Genomic DNA, 23,545 nt, shown 5'->3' on the forward strand with positions numbered 1-23,545 from the left:
TTTGAGTCCAAATGAAAGGTGTGAAAAGATGTATTCCTTTGGTTAAGGAAAACATCACCCCAGCCCTAGACTCGTAAAGTTGAAGTCACACTATGAACCTAAGTTGCCCACACAGCCAGAGTTCAACCTGGTTTCTGTGGAATAAGGCAACTAGGAATATCGCTACTTCCCCTTGGATGGGATGCTAGTCCATCACAGCCTGGTTACCCCTAGTAAGTTGCCAGTACCCTTTTAAACATCTGGGTGACGAGAGACAATATGGAGCAGAGTTTCTTCATTGTTTAAAGGGGAAGTATCACAAATTTGCTGTCATTTCAAAATCCACAAATGTTTGTCTGTCAGCATAAACAAAGAAATAATTGTCAAGTTTGTTATAAACTATCACCCCAGTGCAATAAAACTGTCGATTAGTGCCTCTGACCAGAGACAGAGTAGGCCAGTATGGCGCTAGAACAGATCATGAGTTGTTCCTTTCAAGAATTGACTTGATTTCTTTCCTCTGGTCATTCTAGAATTATTTGGCAGCTGATTGAAGGTCTTATTTCATCATTTTTCACAAAAGTTATCAAAAAACCTCACGGTACTTCTCCTTTAAGGAAACAACACAGTAATGCAGAAACCAACCCAGCCTTGAACCACGAACCATCTAATCACTGAATGAATCTGTCTGACATGCTATTAAACCACCACACTTCAGAGTTTAGGCATCTGCACCTTTACCATGGCTATAACACCAGAAGCCGTGATTTGTTGCGCCCTCCCTTCTCAAAAACTGCTAAGTATCAGGGGAGCTTCAGAATAAACAGAGCTCGAACTTACAACACCATCCCGAGAACCATTAGACAGGTAGAGGCATTCAGTGAATTTAAAACCAAACTTAAGCGCCATCTTAAGCAGTAACACCTGCAGTACATGCTGCATTTATAACTTAATTATTTGTAGATAGTTTTTTTATGTTTCAATGTTTTGTGTTGTGCTGTGTCAGGGCTCCATTTAACCCAGCTTTGCTAAATTGGATGCACCTGGATAAATATTGCATTAAATAAATAAAATACAGCACCACACATCTACAACCCTAGCTAAACTAGTGCTACATGTTAAAAGCACTTTTAATGCAAACCCACATTGAATAAAAATACTTCAGTTGGCTTCTTTGGTTTCCTTTTAATTTATTTCAGTATTCCAAGACCGAAGAGATAAAGCAATTCGGACCACGGTAGACTTAACAAAATTGATGTCTGAAAAGTGGTTAAATTATAATTTTAGAACCTTGAAATGTCTACATGAAAAACCTGTGTAGCTCTATGCTTTTATAAACTTTTTTAACTAAAATTATCGTTAAAATGGTTTGTGGATGACATAACAGCCAATTTGGTATCAGCTGCTCAATCTACCTCTTAAAAAATATTTAAAATGTTCTTTTAAGCACATTTGCATGGTGGAGATAAAATTATGTTACTTTACAGTTTGTTATTTATGACAGATCATTGTATAACATTATTCTCAACCCAAAGGGGACTTTTTTTTATTTATTAGCCCAGAGCAAGCAGTAGAAAAGTCTCCTTTCCTGATAGGTTATAAGGAAAGTACCCTGGACTTGCACTATTTAGACTATTTTTGCTGTTCACTTTTTCCGGTGGATTAATGGCTTTACTGAAATGTTGGTTGTGGAAAAGCCTTGCCTTTTTTTTTTTAAGTACAAACAGCTCACTTGTAATAACAAAAAAACTGACATCCTGTCCAAACTTGTGACATATCACTAAGATCATGCAATAAATAATTAAGTTTTCTTGCCTCACAAATATGGTATCTTGATTTAAAAATTTACGCAGTTTTGTAGCATCCAAGTATTTCAGCTTGATGTTCAATTTACATACCCTCTGGGTATAACATTAAATGTTGGCTTTTGAACACACTCTCAACACCTTGATTTGAAAGTAAAAACAATACTACTTAAACAGCTCCACACCATGCTTTGAGAATCGCCTTGCTGTACAACTTGATGCAGAAAGAACTAATAATAACTATGCAAAAAAAAAAAAAAATCAAAACATAACGCTGAGAACTGCACTGCTAAAGAAATGAATATGCTGAGACCAGTGGCTTCTAAAGAACATGGCTTCAACGTAGGAATTTTGTATTCAAATAACTCTTAAAGCTTAGTATGCAATCCAAAGTCCTCAATCACTAAGGTTAAGCTGGCCCTACCAGATTTGGTTAATTGAATTCCAAAAACTGTGACAAGTTTTTAATTTTCTCTCAAAAGTAAACTGCAATATTTAATGAACTATGCTTAATTTAACACCAGAAAAAAAAATATAGTCTGGAAAATAGGAAAATGTGCAAAATTATATTGCATCCCAAGCATGTATGTGAAAAGGGCGTTATGGCCTTTCATTGAACGATCACAAAAAAAAAAAAAAATGACACGCTTCTGTGACCAACAGGTTTTTTTTCCTGGATTTGACTTGTAGTTAGGATTAGAAAGCATTGTAAAAGATAAGAAAGCAAATAGGGAGAAATCATCAGTTTCCCTTTCTTATAAATCAAATGTTTACTATAGGAAGATTAAGCGTCATCCGACTTTTTGCAATGGATGTAAACAAAACTAACTAGTCAAACAGTTGATCGCTTTGTCCTCACTGATATAAATGCACGCAGCAAGGGTGAAACAGCATACCTCATTGCATAACCTGTTCACATGATCGAAAAAAAACTTACCGGCAACTTCCACGATGTCTCCAGGAACCAAATCCCTGGCTTTTACTCTCTGAATTCCTGTTTTGTTTTGCCTTAACACTTTAGCCACTTCAGGCTCATACTCTTTTAAAGCCTCAATTGCACTTTCCGCGTTTCTTTCCTGTGGAAGAAAATTGGCGATAGCGAAGTTATTAGCCGTCAATTGTTTGGGCAGAAACGTCGACATTTTATGTCAAAAACGTTTTGCACTCACTTGCCAAACACCAATGATGGCGTTTATTATCAGGATTACAAGGATAACGAAAGGTTCTACAAATGCTGTGGTTCTATCTTCTCCTTCCTCGAACAACGCGAGTATCTGGAAACAAATTAAAGGACATCAAATGATCACTGATCGACAGAATTGTAACAGAACTGCGAGTATACTTGTACTGACGAGTAAACAGACTTACAAATGAAATAACTGCCGCCGCCAGGAGAATTTTTATAAGTAAATCATCAAATTGTTCCAATACGAGCTTCCAAAGTGGCTTCCCTTTAAAAAGTAAAAAAATTACAAAATTAACTTGAGGAAGACAGCTGATATGAATTTTCTTGATCGTTCCCTAGCAAAGTATCTCAAAAGTATCGTTGTAATAATGTTAGTATTTCGAAACTCACCTTCTTCGGCTGGAAGTTCTGTTATTTCGTTCCATGGAAAGAAACAAGAGAGAACGGAGAATTAGCGAGGAAAACTAACATTGACTACGAGGGATGTTCCAAGCCCCTTAGCGACTAAGAAAGTAAGATGGTAGTGCATGATTGAATCAAATCATACAACAAAACACCACAAGTTTATGTTTGGATAAATCACATCACAGAGGCATTAAAGCTCCTTTAACTCGCAAAATTAAAATTATATTGCCTACCGTTTGGTCCATATTTTTCCTGAGCGAGCGTCAATTCCTCCAGACTCAAGCCTTTGATTTCGCTCACAGAGAATTGATCCAACACATCTGACACCGGGTAAGTATGAGCCAGTTCCATGACGTATTCAGCAACGGAAAAATTTCTCAATTTTATGAATTTTTCAGTGGTTCAGTTAAAAGTTAAGCTACCAATGATTCTTTCTATGTTTGAAGCTCAATCTCGACGCATTCTAGAGTAAATAAAGCTAAACCTCTCTTCAAACCAAACCGTCGAGATGAGAAATTTCACCGCAGCGTTTTTCACATGTATGTCCACGCGGCCTGGACGCGGCTCACGCTTATTGGTTGAAACTCAGTCACGTGAACACTGCAACAAAAATTCAGCTGAGTTTCCACTTCCGGTTTAGCCGATCACCGGAGCACAGCAAACAAATCGCTTTTCCTGAACCCAAATTAGATCCAACTGTATTTCTAAATGAGTTATTTTATGTAAGAAGTTAGTCGATTCTGATCTGCAAGACAACAGCGAATAACAACCTAATTTCCAAGGAAGCGTGAGACAAAAACGTGACACTTCCGGTGCAAGATGTCTACACTAAAAGCGCCATCAGCCCTTTGGGCTTTTCAAATGCTTTTTTTCAAACGCGGTTTTTTTAGCCAAAATTATGCAAAAATTGGTCGAGACGCTGTTAAAAAAAGTGGAGAGGTTTATATGTGTGTGGGTGGGTATATACGGTAATTTAGTTTGCAGACAAAATTTTTTTCAGCAGAATTAAAATTGAAGTGCATTTTTATTTAGGAATTTTGACCAAGACAGTGCCTGCCGTATTGGACTTGTCAAGCAGTTGAATTAACCAATCGAATTTCACAAATATTTGGTTTTATGAAATGAGTTTGTAAGGCAATTTGGCCAGGTATTTGGTAAAGTTTTGATTAAGAAATGAGCCCAGTTGTACAAGAATTTTTGCTGACTTCACAATGTTTGCAGTGATTCAATGTATGCAAACAAATACAACACCCTCCACTCTTTGTAAGATGCTCTGAACCAATGGAAATAATTAGACTCATGGAACCATTATACTGTGTGCAGGCCCTCTTTCTGTTCAATGCTAGCAAAACAAGAACAACACGTGGATGTGCATAAAAACGCTGGCAATTCTATGCAGCAGGGGTCTTTCATGTTGTTCAACAGACCCTCAGCAGATTGAGGGATGGCTAGTAGATAGTCTGCGAACGCAGATGTATTTCCGGCTGTTGCTTCTCTCTCGGCGGAGAGAAGCGACAGCCGGAAATATGTCTGTGTTCACACGCTAGCTAGCAGAGGGAGCTGTCCCAAGTAAACACGTCTACAAGGTTTCAGTTTTTGTCAATATTTTATTGGTTGTTGATTTTGTTCTTGCACCATTTAATTAAACATCAGCGATGGTCACTTCAACTTCAACTCCGGGTTCAATACTGATTGATGTCTGCATAATGCCTGGTTAGGGAAAACAATAGAGACAACGGATGTCCTACTTATCTATTTGTTTAATTTCATATTACACTGAGTCTTTGTTGCAAGAGCAGTTGTGTCTCTCAGATGGTAGTGCATGCTAGAATATAATCATGGTATCATGACATTGGATAAGCATCATCACAGAGACAGTCAGTTATGCATGTGGTGTGCAAATGAGTACTGAGGCCTTACAAGAAGCTGAGGGTACTGCTACAATGGGCAAGCAATATTTATCTGGGGGAGGTTGATGGCTTGGATGTAGTTTAGTATCTTAATCCACAGAAACTGGAGACAAATGCCAGCATGTTAGATGTGTGACAAGCCCAGAGACCGTCCACATAGGAGGCTAGTTAGATATTAGAGAAAATTTAAGTTTGTGAATTTCTGCTTCAAAGAATTTCAAAGGATACAATCTGCTTGACAATCTCCGAGGGACTGTGAAGATCAATGAGCCTCTTGTGGATCCTCATCTCAAACCTATCCCAGGTTTTAGACCCTTCACCACAGGGAGTCTTACGGGTGGTGATCTTCAGGTACTTGGTCGGCATTCGCACAGGACCCTTCACCTTCAGCTTCTTGTCCTTAGCTCCACGGATGAGATCAGCACACACTAAACAACAGTACAACACAAACTTAAATTCGTCAGTAAAGTGACTCAATTATTGTTTCATACTCCTCTACTAAGATTCTCTCTGGTTCTTACTAACAGTAAACAGATAGCATTATAACATGGGTAGAAAACTTGAGTTTCTTCTTCTTTTTTTTTGTTGTCACTGCCAGTCAAATTTAAGACAAAACTAAAACCAATTCCAAAGGGTAACAGCCAGTAAATTTCATTTGTTGGTTATGACTTGGTAAACATTTCAGAATTTACATTCCATTCTATCTATTCAACAGTTTTGTTAATTTTTAAAGTTGCAAAGACTTTGTTTTGTTGGCATTTCCCTTTGGTGTAAAAAGGTGTCCAGCAACTCTCTGGACGATTTAGAGACTTGTTTATTTGATTGATAATTATCAACCAAGATTACAACATACCCTTTTCCAAGCTTTTGACATTGCGGCTGGTCAGTGTAATACGGATCCTGTGTATCTGAGCCTCTTCCTCTGGAACTGCACCTTCTTTCTTGTAGTGAGCCTAACAAGTCGAAAAGATTATTGTTGTACCCATTACCAAACTTACAATATACATACCCCAGACCTCTCAACCTCAAAACACCGCAAATCTGGAGACTGAGGTAAAAAAAATCTGGAGATTGATCAACCAACAGACAAAACTGAGTAAACACAGGTGCTAATCAAAATAAAGTGCAATTTCGGCCATTTTGGAAATGTGAGTGACCAAAATGCGAGAGATTGGTGATGAAAACCTAATTTGGCATGTATTCTACAAATGGTCATGGACTGCATTTCCAGCAAACAGACGGATGAACTTAGGGTTGTTTACTAACTTAATGGATTGATTTGCACAGAATTGGCACAAGAAAGACACCTAAGCAAGCCAAAAATGAAATTATAGAGGAAATTGTATCCTTTCAGCTTGTGACTCTGTTTATCATGAAATTTTTGTGTCTCTTCATGAGCCCGTGAGACTGAACTGAAAACTGTGAGTGTCACAGCAAAATCACGAGACTTGAGAGGGCTGATACCCTGCAATGCAGTTAGTCTAAATGTGCATCTCGATATAGGCCAATTAACGTTATGTGCAATGGAACCTCAATTAAAAGTACCACTGGTTATATAAATGGGGTGGCCAGATTACAGTTATGGGTGCCCTCCAGGAAATCTCTCCTACACATCTTGTTTTAACATGTCTCAAAGCCCCCTTAAGTTGTTAACAAAGCAATCTATAGAGATTTATAGGCAAGGACATCCCACATTCAAGCAATGTAACTAACACAAGTCTGGCACTGAATATCTATCTTCTAAGCTAAAAGAACTGAAAGGAAACAACAGCTCAATACATAGAAAGAACAAATAAAAGAGACCATGGTATGCCCAACATGTCGCAGTTTCACCAACACCTTGCACAGACTCAGGGCTGTGCTCTAGTAGAGTCTGGTGGCCCCTGGCACCTAACTTTTGCTCTCGGGCAAATAGAAAATCTTAGCTTTTTCATACAAATCATATGCTGGGCACCCTAGATTTTACAGGTTCAGAGCACTGGGCTCCCTTCAGTTTTCCTTAGATCACAGCCTTGAGACTCCTATTTAGTTACCAGTTTCCTCACAGCGAGCAAATGTTTGTACATGTACTACTTTTGACAAATTGATTGCAGTTTTCACATGTCTATAATCTTAGAGACTATAAAATGATGTCATAAAATGTTCAAAACTCCAGTGGAACCACGAGTCACAGGCAAGTGGTTTCATTGCCAAGTTTTGAACATTTATGGCGTCATTTATGGTAAAGTAAAGATTGTGTTGTAAGATCAAGTCATGTCCTGGAAGGTATTTTTTGGATGTGATTCTGAAAAAGATTACTCAAGCTCTAGTCTCGAATTTTCTACGAAGAGAATGCAATTCAATTCTATTGAACGCATACACTGCAAGGTAAAAACTGAAGAAGTAAGCCAAGGACTTTGATAAAGTCTACAAGTTTTGATAAAGCATGCACGTGGTATGTAAGAACATCAAGTTTAATTTTAAGGCAAATTTTACTTGTTTTACCCATTTTTGTTGCGGGACACATACTTATGTTTTGTACATCAACACATACGTCGTCTTTTTAACGATTTTAACCTACCATACTGAAACTTGGCCGACTTATTCAACACGAACAGCGGTGAGCCACACACTTGTAAAACAAAATGGCGGAGAGAGGAAAAATGAGACACGTGGTCTGGCTTTATACCTGCGGCGCGAAAAGAGCCCTGGGTACTCGGTACCGAAATGTATCCTGGGTATTCTTTCCCAAAATGGCGGAAAAGTTGTTGTGGTCGGTTGTTAAGTCGTTGCAGCTGTGATTTTAGGAGGCATGAGTCGCAGTGTAAGGGATTTGCGGGAGCTTGTAAACGTATCTCGATTGTCGTACAGGGATGACGAAGAAGTAGACGATTTGAACTCCGCATCAGCGCAAGATTTTGATAGCATTCCATTAGAGGTATCACAGCCTTCTCTTCCAAATAGAAGAAACAAGGATTTAGCGCCTTTAGGTTCAAAAGAGAAACCTGTCAGTCCGCCTTTGAGTTCTGGATCTTCAGGGAGGGGGTCTCCCCTACCCCCGATAGGCTCTGTACACAGTCTTTCATCAAATAACAGTCCATCTTCATCTGGGAGAAACTCCCCAGCAAGTCATTCCCATGATGATGACAGAGTGATTTCAGCTCGCAAGAAAGACATTAAACCATCTAAACCTAATTTTGACAACATTTTGCTTTATATGGACTCTACTGTAGTAGGGGAATGGCTAACAAGGGCAAATGACTCCATTAAACAGCTGACATCCTGGCTACATTCTAGTGACAACTTTGTTCAGTTCGCACACTTTTGGCTATCAGAAATGCCCAGATCCAAACAAAGAGAACTCATGGATATGGAATTCTCGGTTTTAATGGAAGAAATATATTTTGCATTTGGCGCTGGCTTAAAAGGGGGATCTGTTACTCCTGAGGAGATTGACGCTTTTGCAAGAGCTGTGTTATGGGAATATCCAGAAAAATTTCACAGCTCTGAAACTAGGGACTTCTTTCTCAACATTCTACTCTGCTTGTGTTCAGGAAGGAAAAACAATTACCGTGTACTTCTGTCAGACGTACAATGTTCAACATTAACCAAACAATTTGTTCAACTCATTTTAGCGACAAGAGCATTTGCAATCGTTAATATATGCTCCGGGGTGCTGGAATTTTTCAAGACGGCATTTCAAAGGAGTGCTTACACCAACTCAGTTGGTAATTCTCTTGCCAGCAAAAGTCTGGTTACCATAGCAACTGAGTTTGCATTTCAAGCTGTACAGAAAGAGCTTCCCGATGTCCTCGATTATTTGATGAGGAACTACTCCCTTCAACATCAGTCTCTGAAGGACAGTGGTGGAAAAAGTCTGATTTTCACTGCTGTGCTCAGTGGAAATGACAAGATGCTTGGACATCTGTTGAAGGTAAATAGAAGTGTTTGTAAGGGATGCATACATAAATAACTTTTATTTTCATTCAGATTTCAGGGTAGTATTATTATGCTTATATCTCCAAAAAATGAGATGACCCTATGTCCTGTTTTTGATCTAGACTTGATTATAAACTTGAGCAAAAAGTCCAACGTTTTAGAAATTATTTTCATTAAAGAAGAAGAGGCATCCAGGCATCCAGATTTAACTTTATTAGTGGATTAGAAAGAATTTGTACAGATAGCTTGTGTCAAGGTCAAAATAGAGTCTAAAAAAAAGCACTGAGGTGGAGAAAAAAAGATATCCCAAGGAAAACCAGGTAAACAGCAGCTATTAATAGGGGTTTTATTAGAAGCTGTGACCCAGGTACTGTTACCTGTGCACTCTGACCAGACCATTTGCCTTTGAAGAGATTAAAAGTCATTCAAGACAAAACAAAATTACTAACTAAGGTGTAATAATCTGTTCACCTTTAAGAACCCTCCTACCTAAAAAAAATTAATGGATACCACCTGTAGCATAAAGATTTATGAGCAGTAAAGCAATTAAACTATATTTCCTAGGTGGTTAATGTCTGTTAAAATAATTGCTGATGGCATATTTGTACCATTTTTTTCTGTTAAAAAATGTTTAGGTAGGCCAAGTGTATTCTGACCAAGCTTCACTAGCTGATTTTTGTTCATTTTGATCATGTGTCTCATTTAGTTGAAGCCAAGCGTGGATGTAAATGAAAAAGCACCTTCAGGCAACACTCCTCTTCATGCCGCAGTAAATACAGGAAATATCAGCATGGTCAGACTGTTAATTAATGCAGGAGCAAAGGTCAATGATTGGAATGCTGAATGTGAGGGTGCGACACCACTTCATCTAGCCATCATGAGTGGTGAGTTAACCTTTTCTTTAATATACATTAACTTCTTAAAACAATACCTTTCTAACTCAAAAATTATTAGGGATTGATGTATACGCTGCTTTGCACACAACATTACATACTGTGTCTGATCCTTCAATAACAGCCCTGCCAGTACTCCATTGGACAAAAAGACTCCAAGTACTTAATGCACTCAAGAAACATGTTGAGTGCAGACACAGCAGCTGGCCAGATCACTGTGTGATAATGACTAACCAGTTCTGATATAATAAACAACACAAACATAAAATAACCAACACTTCTGAACTCAAGTTGTGCTGTTATTAAGATGGCTACACAGGAAAGTACATGTAGATGATATAAATCAAAAGGAACCAGTTCTGGTGTAGACCAGCCTTTCACTTTCCAGTTCTTGTTGTCCTTTTGTCATTTCAAGCTCTAAATTCCCAGTCATCTTCATTGTAGTCACCAGCCAGTTAACTGTTCATTGGTGGCTTCTTGTGACAGCCCAGTGATATTCATTGGGAGGACCCACTCTTGTCGATGAATTTTACTCCAATGCAAATATAAGAACAAATGCTTGGTTTTATCAACAGAGTTGAAATTAAGGTAATTTGGCTACAGTAAAGAGATTTGAGTGCTGATGTTTCAAGTGTTAACCCTTTGTCAGAGTGAATCTCTCTTCGTCAGCTCTCGAATCTCTTTATGGTGGTCAAATATCCCTATCAACTTTTTTGATAAAACCGAACATTTGTTTCTACTCACCCACCGACACAGCACCATAGTTTGTTTAGAAACTAACCCACTTATCCATTCACAGATATAAGACCCTGACAACAAAGATTGGTTTGTTTTTTTATTTATGTATCATCTGCAAGGATGCACAGGTTTTATTTTTACTCACCAAGTGAGGAACAGTTTAACTTTCATTGTAAAAACTTAGCTTTGTTGCTCAATGAATTAATGACCTGATTGTTTGCTTCTTGTATCTTTTCTGCAGGGAATGCTGACATGGTGTCAATGATGTTAGAAGCTGGATGTGATACAAGTGTTAAGATGGGAATCCCTGCTACAGTCACACCATTGAGTCTAGCAACAGACTTAGGACTGGAAGATATCATTGAACTCTTATCCAAGTCGAGTCTCTCTTGAGACTTTCAAAATGAAATGGTTCCCTCGCATTTCTAACAACAGAAGAATATAAAATGCACAAGACTCAGCTACATGTAACTTGCAGCATGTTATGCTTAACTGAGTATTGCCTTACCAAATGCGAGCATTCTATTCATGAATGTTGTCTTGGTGAGAACAACTGCAAAGTGCAATTTCTGTGTGTTTCCCCACCAAAGAGAGTGTTTCCTTTCGTTTGTAGGTAAGTTTCCTCTTGTAAAACCTTTTTCCAAGCTTACATCATGGACTCAACTGAAACTATCTTTTAGCCACAGGGCGAAACACCCTCACCACCCCACACCCCTCACCTTTCCACAAGAGTTTAGGTTTTAACCAGTCTGCAGAGCATGGTAAATACAGGCAGGAGATTTCAGAAAATTGTCCTTGTTTTTTTTAGAAAATGTCTCTGCACTTGTGAGATCTTGTTGCATTTTGCCATCCTCTGCAGACTAGGGTATTAAAATTTGGTTGTGTGAAGAATTCTGTAAACTTCTAGGTTTATATGATTTGGGATTGAGATGATCAAGCTGCCTTATTTGAAATGTCGATAACAGACACAGTGGTTTGTTCTTTAGTGGCATTTTTAGGATAAAATGTCATTAAAAATGTTAAATAGTAGAGTTGTATTTTTGTTGTGCAAATAGTGAAGAAATCAAAGAAACAAATGAAACAATCAGAAATCCAAGCAAGAACGTGTAGCAGAACTTCGGCCACAAGTGGTTTGGAGTTAGTTCCTGGTTGCTTATTTGATTTGATTGGTTAGCACACGTTGCACAAGTTTTCTGCAGCAGTTACAAAATTGAACGAAACCGAACCAGACGTGTTAAGTGAGACTAGTGTTTCCATCTCTCAGTCTTCTCAAGGAAGAGAACCGTGATCGAGTCTCGCCCTGACTGACTGACACGCCTTGGCTGTTACTGGACACCTTAGCTCTTGGCTATTTGAGAGCCATGTAAACCTGCTTCACGTTAACAAGAACGTGACCCTTGAATTGTGATTGTGCACCCTCTCTTCTCTTCTTGTGTCTTCTGGGATTACTTCTTCCTGCTCCGAATCGAGATTTGTCTCTAACCTCTCCACGGTGTCGAGGCTGATGGAAGGTGTGTTTGTTCTACTGTAGTCACTAGAATCCAAATCATTTGTCTTCTCTTTGAGAGCTGGATTTTCCAAACTAAAAAGAAATACAGCCTTTTCAGTTTTACAGAGACTTTCACATCGAGCAATTTTCTTTAAAATCGTATGGTAATTTTTGACCCAACACACCGATTAATGCTAATCCAGGATTAAAAGTAAAACGAGGGTTTCATCTCGCTCGTTAAAAATGGTTTTAAAAGCTAATTTCAAGCTGAAGGTAAAGAAAAGTCTAAGTCAAAACTGAGGGACAAAACTCTTTTGCAAGAATCTTTATTGATCAGTAATTAAACTCGATTTAAAGTTCACGTTAATCCAGGATTAGCTTAATCAGGCTTTGAACAACTGGGCCCAGGATACTTAACCCAGCGTAACAAAAACCTACGATCGAATTATTTTTTAATAAAGTGTCACGATGTAGAATTTAAACTTTTTACTTTTGGCTCATGTCTCGGAATTTGTCTGTTCACAGAATTATACCTTTTCACTACTCTTTTCTTTTTTATTGTCATCGTTACAAAACTTATCCAATGTTAGTGTGACCTCTACGGTTTGAAATACTCTACGATATAAGCAGGGTGTATTATGAAATAAAATTATTTGTGAAACCTTTCCATAAAAAAAATCAGCACAAAAAAACTCACGAAATTGTGTTTCGACAAAATGGTGTACATTCAGTACCGCGTACCCTTCAATAAACTTGACACACTCTTTGTGACCGTAAATCTGAGCCACTCGTTTTGGTGAGTCTCCAGTGTAATCCTTTTTCGTGACGCTTACTCCGTTATCAACAAGAGCCTGCAGTATTGCCACACAGCCTTTTTCAGCGGCGCAGTGAGCTGGTGTCCATCCTCCTGCCATGCGCATTTCACCATCTGCGCCATGCTCCAAAAGTTTATCTACGCACGCCACGTGACCTAAATGTGAAACAATGGTAGTGGCCTGAATCAGGAAACAGAACGACCGCGTCTGCAGCGCCTAAGATCCCAGGGCAAGGCCGTAAAAAACCTACTTTGGGGCTGCATAATAAATATCTAGCCTTTGTTATCTATTCTATCAAGCACGTCACCTCCGCCGTTAGGATCAGTCCGCCGTCAGTATTTTGCTGCATAACAACCTTGATTTAAGTATGGCTTCTGTTTCAGGGTTACTTACCAACCATGCAACGAAGCGCCACTTCTAAATCATACCATATGGGACGACCAGCACTGTTTGCAACGTGTTACATGGTGGGTCGAGAGAAAAAAAAAACGTGTTACATAATTGGTCGAGAGAAAAAAAAACGAACAACAGAACGATGATGCTAACCCTCAAAAACAATGTTACTGCAGGTTATCAGGGTACAGTGAAAAGAGAGCTTTTGAAAGCTGCAGGTGAACTTTACCATATGGGGATTTAACGGTCATTCAGTTCTACATTGTGCCACAGAGAGAACTAAAAGTTAGAAGCGGGGAATAGTGCTAAGGCTATGAAATCTCATTAAGCAATCTTTTGTTGTTGTTGTTGACCCGAAGGTCGGGACTGGAAGAGGAGAGACCCTAGGAACGAGGTTGGTTGTATCAGCAAAGCATCTTGGGTATAGTGATCGATTTAATTTGGAAGGGAACTGATAATCGATTTAATGTAAACGATTCAATTTGCTCAATTTAGAAGGAAACTGATCGATTTGGAAGGTATCCAATCAATTTGAAAAGTATCTGACCGAATTAACCCGTCCGCTACCCGCTACGAGAAAGTGGCACTCGATATAGAAAAAGGTTTGATGACTGAATTGGAGCTATGGCGCTTATTTTGGAATGTTGACTCTCAGTTTGACGTGTTGAATTTTGACAGCATAAACGCGCCATATAAAAAGCCTCGCCTAATTGGTTTCATGGTTTCATGAACGTTTGAAGAATTAAGTTACTCAGGATTTCCATGATTGTTGCAAATCCTTGTTCTCCATCTTGCTTTTCAAGAATGCAGTACTGATCTTGCGATCGTACATTAAATGTTGAAACAAATTACATGCAATAAGTCACGCTCATCACACTATTAAGTGTTTTTTCTCTACCTGCGGTGGCTGCCACGTGCAAAGGTGTTCTCTTTCCCCAGTCCCAGTCTTCGCAGTCCGGATTTTCCTCACCACTCAGCAACAGATATTCAAGGGCCTGGGGATCACCAATGGCAGCAGCCTCGTGCAGAGCCGTCATGTGTGACGTCACGATCGATCTGAAAGCTCTGTAAATTAGCATCCTGACTCATATTAATATTTTAAAAGAAGACTGACCTCAGATGTACTCTACCGCAGTTTACTTCTGAGTCAGTACATTTTTTATTACTTTGGAGAGTTCCGAATATGCTTTGATTCAAACCCTGTTAATTTTCCTCTGCGCACGCTTGGCACCAGTTCATATTTCCAGGTAATTCACACTACAAGGATCGCGGTGATCTGCCATTACACATTGTATGAAATACGTTGTTTGTACGACTGAGAAATAACCCCGAGTTTCGATTGTAAATAATTTCGCAAAAAAGGAATAAACATTTCCCTGTTTGTTAAATTTGAGGGATGCAGCTAGACTAGAAAGCATGCAATTTGCGTTTTTAATTTTTCCACACATGATCCTGGTGTTTCTAACTGTTTTTCTTCCCGGCTTTAAATAGATACAGTAGCTGGATTCCATGGTCTTAGAGAGTTCAACTGGGACACAACCGATACTTCTCAATTAAAAGTTATTATTGGAAGTTAATTTCCGTCGACAAAGCCCGACGTGGACATTAATTTTATTTTATCTAACTTCTATTCTCTAGCGGTCATTAATTCCTTTTGAGGATCGAACCAGTGTGTTAGTTGATTCCGTTTTGAATCGTTAAGTTTTAAACCAATTTGTAATGTATAAACCATATTAGAAACTGTTAGCACCCAACTTAACTATTGAATTTTACGAGGCTCACAAAACAAACCAAACATTGAACTCCTGGCAGCGAATGACGGTTGTTATGGAACGATTTGCAAGCCAGAGACAAAAGGTAAATAAAGTTTTGAAATGCAAAATTGCTTAATGTTGATATTCGGTTGAACCGAAAACGAAACAAAAATATCAGTGTTATAGGATTTTATAATCTGACTCTTTTTTGCCTGTCCTGAAATAAATTTTGTGGTACGTTATAGAAGTTCTGTTTCTCCGGCCAGTTTTATGAGCAAATTGTTACACTTTAACAGCATATTCAAGGCTTACCTTTATTACAGCGCTTGAGGCGTTCTTCTGATCTCAATGATAAAAACTTACATTCATTTCGCCCGTTTCCTTTGATAGTTAAAGACCATACACTAAAATTTCTTGAATGTAACGCTTCGAATTTAACAATTTTCGGCTCAAGGTTCCCGCTGATGGAAATATAGGCTAAATGCGAGAGGCATTTTACATATTAGTGACACACGGACGTGGCGCTTTTTCACACACAGCAAGTAGTTTTGTGTCCACTTGACAGAAATCAGCGCCAAGAAAGACATTTGTACTAATAAAGGTTGCCATAACAAAATACACCTGCTGATTTTGATTTATGCACATAAATTATATCGCGTCCGGGAGATTTGCCGCCCAGCTGGCTACTTTGCATTGTATTAAGGTCAATTTACACTGTAACGTTTTGGGTTGTGTCTTTCGAAATGTTTTAGAGATTATGCTCTGTATATTTGTTTGGACTCGTGACCCTCACAGTTTTTGCTGTGCACTAGCTTAATGCTGCCGGATTTCTGCGTTTTTCCTCACTAAAAACTAATGCTGCTTCCAAACATAAACGTTTTCTGTCGGGATGCGCTGGCAAATCATCGAAACGGAGCCATTTCCTGAACGCTGATCAACACATCATCTGCGGAACCAGAAACTACAAAGTGCGTTTTTGGTCGTCTAAGGTCCGACAAAAACGAATGACACACCCAAACCGTGTCAACGAAAAAAGTTTTAAAACCTCACCTTTACAAATTATAATTTCCAAAAACTTCATTATGACATTAACCTCGAGTAACTAGGACATGGTCGCTTTCACGTTGACTTGTTTCCTTTGCAGGATCACAGAGCCAAGAACCTAAAATATTTGACGCTCTTTTGTAGTAAAAGATGCCCAAGGCATTTATTTTTTATTCTTAATATACAATATATTATTTTGCTAGAAACAAGAATGTGTTGCTACAAAAAGGGGTACATATAATTTGTTACTGGCAACTGAAACAAGGACAGGACTACGATTAGGAGATAACATTTATATTTAAGCAACCCATAAAGCTACGTTATAAATTCAATACCAAGAGCAGCTACCTGGTCTACAAACAGCAACTAATTCTGCGGCCTCGAATAAAAACTACGAAGACTTGAAAATACGAAAACTATAATAAGGAAAAAATTACGATTCGCTTATGCGTGATAAAACCACAGAAAATCTATACGTATGTTGCTCAAAGTTCCTACTTTTCATTTCGTAAAAATACTGATGATAGTACCGATGGCAATAACTTAAAAAAATCTACCACAAAAGCAGAAAATAGCTTACTTCTAACCATCTTCCACAAATTAAATCACACTAAAATAAATAAAAAATCTAATTTAAACAAAGCTTTAAAAATGTTACGCCAAGGCTTCCATTAGTGCAAAGTTAAGATAGCTGGAGGTATCCTTGAAAACTAGCATGCAATAATTAAACATAAGTTGAAACAGGTGAACGGCAGCAAGAAGACATAATTTTCTGTGTTTGTATGCAAACACAATCTCACAAGAGACAGACAGAGTAAGAAGGTTCTTCCCACTACCTAAACTGTAACATTTTTGTCGTATTATTCTGTAAATTGGTTTTGTTGTAATAATAAAAAAATAATGTTATTTGATTTACTTAACCCAACACTTCTAAGGGTTATCGCTATCCACAAATGATGTTGAAAACTAAAAAGATTACAGTCAAGTTCTTCGGCTAATTTCGGATTCTGAAAACTGTTTAAGCACTTCCAACCGGTTAATGTGTGCATAGCCTCTCCCAAAATGGACAAAGACGTTTCTAAAGCCCACAAGCAATCAATAAACTATGTGATAACATCTCCTTTTTCGTTTCAGTGTTGCAAAAGGAGAAGGTAAATCAGGAGATGTCTGCACAAAGATGATGAGAATGGTTGGGAATAACTCTGATAATATATTAAACATATTAAGACTTCATTTGTACTGTGGCACTTATAACAATCAATAATGCTGCTGCTGCAGATGATAACAATGATAAAATATTAATTTCAAAATATGTTACATATACTGTAAAATGATTCAAAAGAACTGCACATATTCTCTAAAAACAAAAACTATTGAAGGGTACATTGCTGGCACTTGAACAATCTCATATAACTTTATGATTTCTATTTCAGGTCAATGCCATGGTGTGTAACGAGCAGCATTCTCCTTCCGACTGCAAAACAAACAAAACATCAAAAACATCAAATATGTCTTACAGACATTTTACAATAACTATCAACATTCCCACACACTGATTGGGTCGTAGCTATTGTCTGTGCTGACGTCAGATATAATGCGTGTGCTTTATTTCTTAACAGAAAATAAAGCTAATTCCGCTTGTACTTTTTCCATGTTATTGCAAAAAACAAATCAATGGCAGTTTTCTATGGTCTATACAAGCATAGACCATTGGAAACTGACATCGATTTGTTAAATTTAAAACAAAATTAAAACCCATAAATATGTGTTACACACGGCTTAAGAATCAGGCAAGTTACATTTCTGAGGAACACAATAAAACAAATTACACTTCTTTGAAACATAATGTGAATCCTGTCTTGATCACACTCACGTTGGACAATTAGGCCGTAGAAGCCTGTGATTTAAGTGCAAACAGGTGGTGAGCTGAGGAGGGGTGAAGTTCAACATGTGTTTATTGAAGAACACATCAACCATTGTCATCCCTATGTTATTCACTCGATTTCTTGAATTCCTCACTGTGCAATTTGCACCTATCATGCTAGCTAGCTAAGGGAAAGCTAGCTAGTACAGTGTAACCTTGATTTAACAAAATGCAAAGGACTGGAGAATGTCCTTGTTATACCGAGGTCTTTGTTCCATAGAAGTTCGTTAAATTGAGGTTCCACTGTAGACCTGTGGATGAAATGCTCTTTGAACAACCGCTGAGTCCAGCATCATAACAAATGATTACCTTTTTCTCTGATGCAACAAGAAAATGACTATCAGAAACAAAGTTATCCCACCAATGGAAGCAAATATTATTGTCCAAGGAAATCCATGCTGAAATATTAAATGAAAAAAGTCCTCCTTTGGTTTTCAATTACACATAGAGTTTAACAAATCAGTAAGACTGGTGAAAGAGACAAGAAGACAATGACAAAGGATTAAATTAAAGGCAGCAGGACTTCTTACCTTCACTAAGCATTTGTATCCAAACCAGCCTGACTCACATAAACACTCTGAGAATCCTACACAAACACAGAAACTTAATCACGCAGAACCTACCCTGGATGCCACAGGCCTTTCTTGGGTGGTTTGCAGTTCCAGTCAAAGTCTCTTAGCCCCCCAAAAGCCTTTGATACCCAAGATGCACACAAGCAGAAATTATATGTTTCCTTTCATTCAAGCCCCAGTTGCTCAAAGAGTGGATAACTTTATCCAGGGAATAAGTTGCTATCCATTGGACAAAACTTATTTGTTGGAGTACATTTTATCCACTGGATAGAGTTATCTGCTCTTTGAACAACCGGGGTGTCAAGCTAAAAGTGTATACTGTCAGAACAGGAGGGCCACACAGGTTAAAATGCAAATGGAAGCCAACAATTTGAAGGAATATCTGTGAAAATGACACATTTTGATAAAATACCTGGTCCATTTGGGAAACAATCAGCGTTACTTGGACAAGTTACTGAAACAACAAAAACAACAAAGAAAGTTTAACGATCATATTTCATCGGGATGACAGTATCAAATATAATAAAATTAATTTAAGTTGAAACCAAGTTTAATGTCAATATTTACCATTAAGGATTTTGCAGGCATCTGCCCTTTGTCCTTCACACTTCCTTTGAGACTCATTATTAACAGAGGAGCTATTCCAGAGATCATTTCCTCCTGTGCAATTACATCGTCCTGGCAAAACCCTAGATCAGAATGTTAATGGCCATCATTATTTTAGTACAACACACGCAACAGCTGGGAGGGGGGGGGGGGGGGGTTAGGGGAAGGCCAAATTGTTAAATTGTTAAAACCCAAAGCCCCTATTTTGATTACAGAAAGAAGATCAACCCCCCAAAAAGTCCTTTCCAAAATCATTGACCCGCCAAAAGTCATCACAAATTTTCCAAACCAAAAAAAGTCCTCAGATCACTTACTTATTCCAACCCCTCCCCCCCCAAAAAAAGCCTTTACACTCACCCAGTTGTGCTTTATCCCCCGCCCCCCCTCCTCTGGGATGCAACATCAAACCCTATATGTTGATAAGCTGTACAAAAATATCAGGGAGAGGGAATTGAAGTTTTACCGTACTCAACAACCAAGCCCTCACTGTTGATAATAAATTTTACTGTTTACATTATACATGTTCATTGTTGGATAACTTGCCTGCAGTTTGAGCAGGGGACCATGAAGGTAACAACTGACAACTTTCCAAACGCTACATGGCTGTTCTGACCTAAGTACGAGACTTGTGGCTGCAAGCTTGGTTTATAAATGTTGCAAAGTTTGAATTTCTTTGATACATATTGAGAGATGATGATCCTAAGAAACCTTATTGTATTTGAAGAAAGAATAACTCAATACTTACACCTCTGAAAGGTTCTTCAGTCCTTTAAAACTGTTACGAAATGTGCCATCATCACATTTTAGGTGAGGATTACTCTGTAGGTATCTGCAACAAGTTACACAACATGATGATCACACTCAGACCATTCCTTCAATTGAAGGGTTTGGTAGATTTCGTTTTTACAAAATCAAACTAAGTTTTTGCATGCAGACTTGTTTTAACGTGGAGAATGATCGTTTTGGGATTTTTTTTGGTGCCTACCATGTTATGCAACATAAACAGTTCCTGTCTACCAGGATAAACAAATAAACAAAGAAACTTGGTGTTCTTGATAACAAAAAAAATACATGTGATTAATGTTAATGTTGTACTGCTGACCAATATCATAGCAACTGTATGTATACTTACAGCCATTTAAGGCTTTTCACAGACTCCAGGCTAGGCATAGTTGTTAATGAGCAGTTACTGAGATCCAGCCTGAGACAAAGAGATCATATTTATCAGCAAAGACACAAAAAATGTTGTCCAAACAACACAAGAAAGCATTAACATTCACCACTAAAATTGGCCTATGAAAATATTGGTCCTTTAACAGGGTTGTCGCTAAGCGCCGGCTGCCGGCGAAATTCGCCGGCTGGGAAAGAGGTCATCGCCGGCTGAATTTTGGGTGGCAAGCACTCGGTTAAAAGGGCAATGAACAGTTCTTTAGTTACCCACAAGCAATTGTTCGATTTAGAATAATATATTTTAAGTGAAAAGGTTGAATAAACTCCTGACTACCTTGAGTATCGATGCCATAAAGTAATTGAAATAAAGTCTTGTTTTGAGAACTTGTTTACCGTGCCCTCTTTCCGTTTTCTGCGTCCGCCATCTTGTCAACACGAAGCTTGGTAGCCCCCGCATTCAAGGCGTTGCGAAAGATTGGGAACGAGTTTGTTACCAGGTATTTGTGTCAGATTGGAGAAAGAAGAAGTCTTTCTCTGTAGCATGACAGAGAAAGAGAAAAAAAAACACGAAGGAACTTCTTCGTAATGTTTTAATACATGTTTATGCTCATGAATAGCAAGAAGAACTGGGCAAACGGAGGAACAACTGAACAAACCAGAAACGTAAACGGTCTGCCGAGTGCTCGAGGGGCGAAAACGAACGAACGAGAAACCGAGTGAACGAACCCGCGAAACTGGATGAACAGCTGAACGACCGAGTGGACAGCTCTTTTGTTTGCAGTTCTAAGCATTTATAAGAATCGATTTTCTGATATTCTAGTGGAAACTTAACAGCACTTACCTTTTCGGAACGAATGGAAAGCGATGTAGCTTTCCTTCTCATTACTTTAATGTTAAGTAAATGTTGAAAATCTTACGCACGTATTTTCATTTTTAATGTTAAGAGTATACATGGCATTCATGAAAAACGGGTTTTAGTTAGATTAGATTAGTTGTAGTTAGGTTTTGAATTTTGTTTAGGAGAGTTCGGACATTTCTAATTTTTCTACTCCTGATGGATTTTACCGTGTTTAAATAAAGAACTATTCTTCTAGTGAGCTCACCAAAAAGAGAATTAAGACAACAGCATAGATTGACGAACAGAAGTAAAACAAAGCACTGTCTGTTCAGAAGCCACAGTGTACAGACCTGGTAGAGCGTTCAAGGAACGCCAAACAACGAAAACCACACGAAGGAAATATGGAAACGTCAAAGCGAGGGAGAAAATTTTGAATAAATTCAGGGTGAATCTCTGTACCACACGTTTCAAACTGCGGCACCACAGCTGACCTTCTCTTTAATGGTTGTTTCTTTTCGCATAAAAGAGCCCCTAGATTTCACCAGAGTGCACCAAATTGAATTAAAATTTTCAACATTTCCTGGGGAGGCCCCCCCAGACCCCCCTAATGGGAGGGGGCGACCCCCTCCCATACCTACCCCTCCGTCGGCTATGCCGACGGCAGAAGGCACTTCGCGCGTTCTTTAGCCGGCTCAATTTTTCAGCTAACCGGCAGACAAATTTCTTAGCTACAACCCTGAACTTTAAACATACCACCCCCCCCCCCCCCACCCCCAACCTAAGTATGGTAGCCATATAATCTTTGCCAGGATCTGCTTTTCCTGCGTAGTTACAAAGTACACAAAAATATCTTTGTTTAAGCAGGAACTGTCGCAAAGACACCTTAGTTTCTTGGACCATCTTGAGATGCGCAGAACGCATGCACAGTGGCAAAAGGAGGTACCGTCCTTAAATACCCATCCAGCCTGCCGAAATCAAAGGAAGATTTATTTAAAACAATAGGCCTTATCACGGTTTTCGACGCCATTTTGACGAGTAGGCAAACAGGCTCGAAATAACAGTGTTTGTATGGAAATCCAATGTCAAATAACTTTCATAAAACATCGCTTCTGAAAAATTCATGAATTGGAAACTTTTGGCAATAGGAAAAGGATTTTAAGAAAAAATTGGAGGGATATAGCTGAACCAGAAAGTGTCCAGTCGTGTTTTGAACTTTCCATACATTTGTCTGTTAGCGAACCAGCCGTGAACTGCTCTAAGAATAGCTCGTGGGAAAAAAATACAGGGAAATGTATGGAAAGTTCAAAACACGACTGGACGCTTTCTGGCACAGCTACATCCCTCCAAATTTTTTCTTAAAATCCTTTTCCTAGTGCCAAAAGTTTCCAATTCATGAATTTTTCAGAAAAGATGTTTTATGAAAATTATTTGACATCGGATTTCCGTACAAACACTGTTATTTCGAGCCTGTTTGCCTACTCGTCAAAATGGCGTCGAAAACCGTGATAAGGCCTATTCAAGCTGATCCAACTGGACTACAACTGTAGCACCAGAAAGACAATGGAGCGTTTTCAGGGAGACCATACCGGTGGTATAAAACAAAAAATTATTTTTCTTTGGGAAATAAACGTTTGTTTTTATGGGAATATTTTCTTTGATGCATTGTTCTGTACCTCCAACATGGCCGCCGTGAAAGCTCTTTATACATACTCAGTAGCAGAATGATTATTAACTCCAGGTTACATGATGATCATTCTAAGGAAAATTAGATAGCTAAGAATGTCTATAACGTTTACTTACCCAACTACAAGACCATCATTCACACAACATCGGCCGCTACTAGTTTCGTTCACGCGTTTATCACAAGAAGTGGTGGTATTGCTACCGTGACAAGACCTTCTACAAACTTTGAGTTCACCTGGATCTTGCGTCGATCGGCTTTGCAAGTTACCAGAGCTTGTATTTACAATTAATAAAATATAAAATGGTAAAAATCCTAAGCAAAATCGGTAAAAATTTAGATTCATATTTACAAACTAGTGAATTTCAATTTTCAAGAAGACCTCCTGAAGGTCATGTGATTGACCTCTCATGAGGGAACCCGCT

The 23,545-nt window shown here is 38.5% G+C and overlaps 5 protein-coding genes and 1 non-coding gene across 7 annotated transcripts in view; 1 reads left to right on the plus strand and 5 right to left on the minus strand.

The window, feature by feature from the left end:
• The window catches only part of LOC146452820 (sarcoplasmic/endoplasmic reticulum calcium ATPase 2-like), a 31,658-nt gene extending 27,739 nt beyond the window's left edge, over positions 1 to 3,919 (minus strand). The window contains exons 1-5 of the mRNA XM_085097374.1: positions 3,609 to 3,919; positions 3,361 to 3,378; positions 3,153 to 3,235; positions 2,954 to 3,058; positions 2,722 to 2,860 (exon numbers count right to left, since the gene is read on the minus strand). Coding sequence (XP_084953500.1) covers positions 2,722 to 2,860; positions 2,954 to 3,058; positions 3,153 to 3,235; positions 3,361 to 3,378; positions 3,609 to 3,726 — 463 coding nt within the window. The 5' untranslated portion in view covers positions 3,727 to 3,919. The remainder of the gene's footprint in view (positions 1 to 2,721; positions 2,861 to 2,953; positions 3,059 to 3,152; positions 3,236 to 3,360; positions 3,379 to 3,608) is intronic.
• A 1,043-nt stretch (positions 3,920 to 4,962) lies between these two features.
• LOC146452822 (small ribosomal subunit protein uS10-like) lies at positions 4,963 to 7,971 on the minus strand. The gene is made up of 4 exons (XM_085097392.1): positions 7,846 to 7,971; positions 6,139 to 6,238; positions 5,514 to 5,713; positions 4,963 to 5,074 (listed from the first exon to the last, which is right to left on the minus strand). Exons 1-4 carry the CDS (start codon positions 7,846 to 7,848, stop codon positions 5,018 to 5,020), a joined length of 360 nt encoding a protein of 119 aa, XP_084953518.1. The 5' UTR covers positions 7,849 to 7,971; the 3' UTR covers positions 4,963 to 5,017.
• On the minus strand, positions 5,178 to 5,252 carry LOC146452823 (small nucleolar RNA Z195/SNORD33/SNORD32 family). Its single transcript, XR_014859719.1, has one exon. It is a non-coding gene; the product is annotated as a small nucleolar RNA Z195/SNORD33/SNORD32 family (small nucleolar RNA).
• A 5-nt stretch (positions 7,972 to 7,976) lies between the features above and the next one.
• Positions 7,977 to 11,863, plus strand: LOC146452824 (uncharacterized). The gene is made up of 3 exons (XM_085097379.1): positions 7,977 to 9,198; positions 9,910 to 10,087; positions 11,076 to 11,863. Exons 1-3 carry the CDS (start codon positions 8,077 to 8,079, stop codon positions 11,225 to 11,227), a joined length of 1,452 nt encoding a protein of 483 aa, XP_084953505.1. The 5' UTR covers positions 7,977 to 8,076; the 3' UTR covers positions 11,228 to 11,863.
• LOC146452825 (ankyrin repeat domain-containing protein 66-like) lies at positions 11,630 to 16,343 on the minus strand. Of its 2 annotated transcripts, none has more exons than XM_085097390.1 (4): positions 15,598 to 16,343; positions 14,430 to 14,587; positions 13,065 to 13,293; positions 11,630 to 12,416 (listed from the first exon to the last, which is right to left on the minus strand). In XM_085097390.1, exons 2-4 carry the CDS (start codon positions 14,566 to 14,568, stop codon positions 12,209 to 12,211), a joined length of 576 nt encoding a protein of 191 aa, XP_084953516.1. In that variant the 5' UTR covers positions 14,569 to 14,587; positions 15,598 to 16,343; the 3' UTR covers positions 11,630 to 12,208. The 2 variants fall into 2 exon arrangements, with proteins under 2 accessions (XP_084953516.1, XP_084953517.1); XM_085097391.1 differs by having other exon boundaries at positions 14,430 to 14,596.
• A 122-nt stretch (positions 16,344 to 16,465) lies between these two features.
• LOC146452826 (all-trans retinoic acid-induced differentiation factor-like) lies at positions 16,466 to 23,519 on the minus strand. Its single transcript, XM_085097388.1, has 8 exons — positions 23,240 to 23,519; positions 20,564 to 20,632; positions 20,177 to 20,260; positions 19,393 to 19,514; positions 19,238 to 19,279; positions 18,784 to 18,839; positions 18,563 to 18,651; positions 16,466 to 17,803 (listed from the first exon to the last, which is right to left on the minus strand). The coding sequence occupies exons 1-8, from the start codon at positions 23,464 to 23,466 to the stop codon at positions 17,764 to 17,766; spliced, it is 729 nt and encodes a 242-aa protein (XP_084953514.1). The 5' UTR covers positions 23,467 to 23,519; the 3' UTR covers positions 16,466 to 17,763.
• Positions 23,520 to 23,545: the final 26 nt, after the last annotated feature.

Source organism: Pavona decussata, unplaced genomic scaffold, assembly GCF_977016875.1.
Source record: "Pavona decussata unplaced genomic scaffold, jaPavDecu1.1 SCAFFOLD_366, whole genome shotgun sequence".
Lineage (NCBI taxonomy): Eukaryota > Metazoa > Cnidaria > Anthozoa > Scleractinia > Agariciidae > Pavona > Pavona decussata.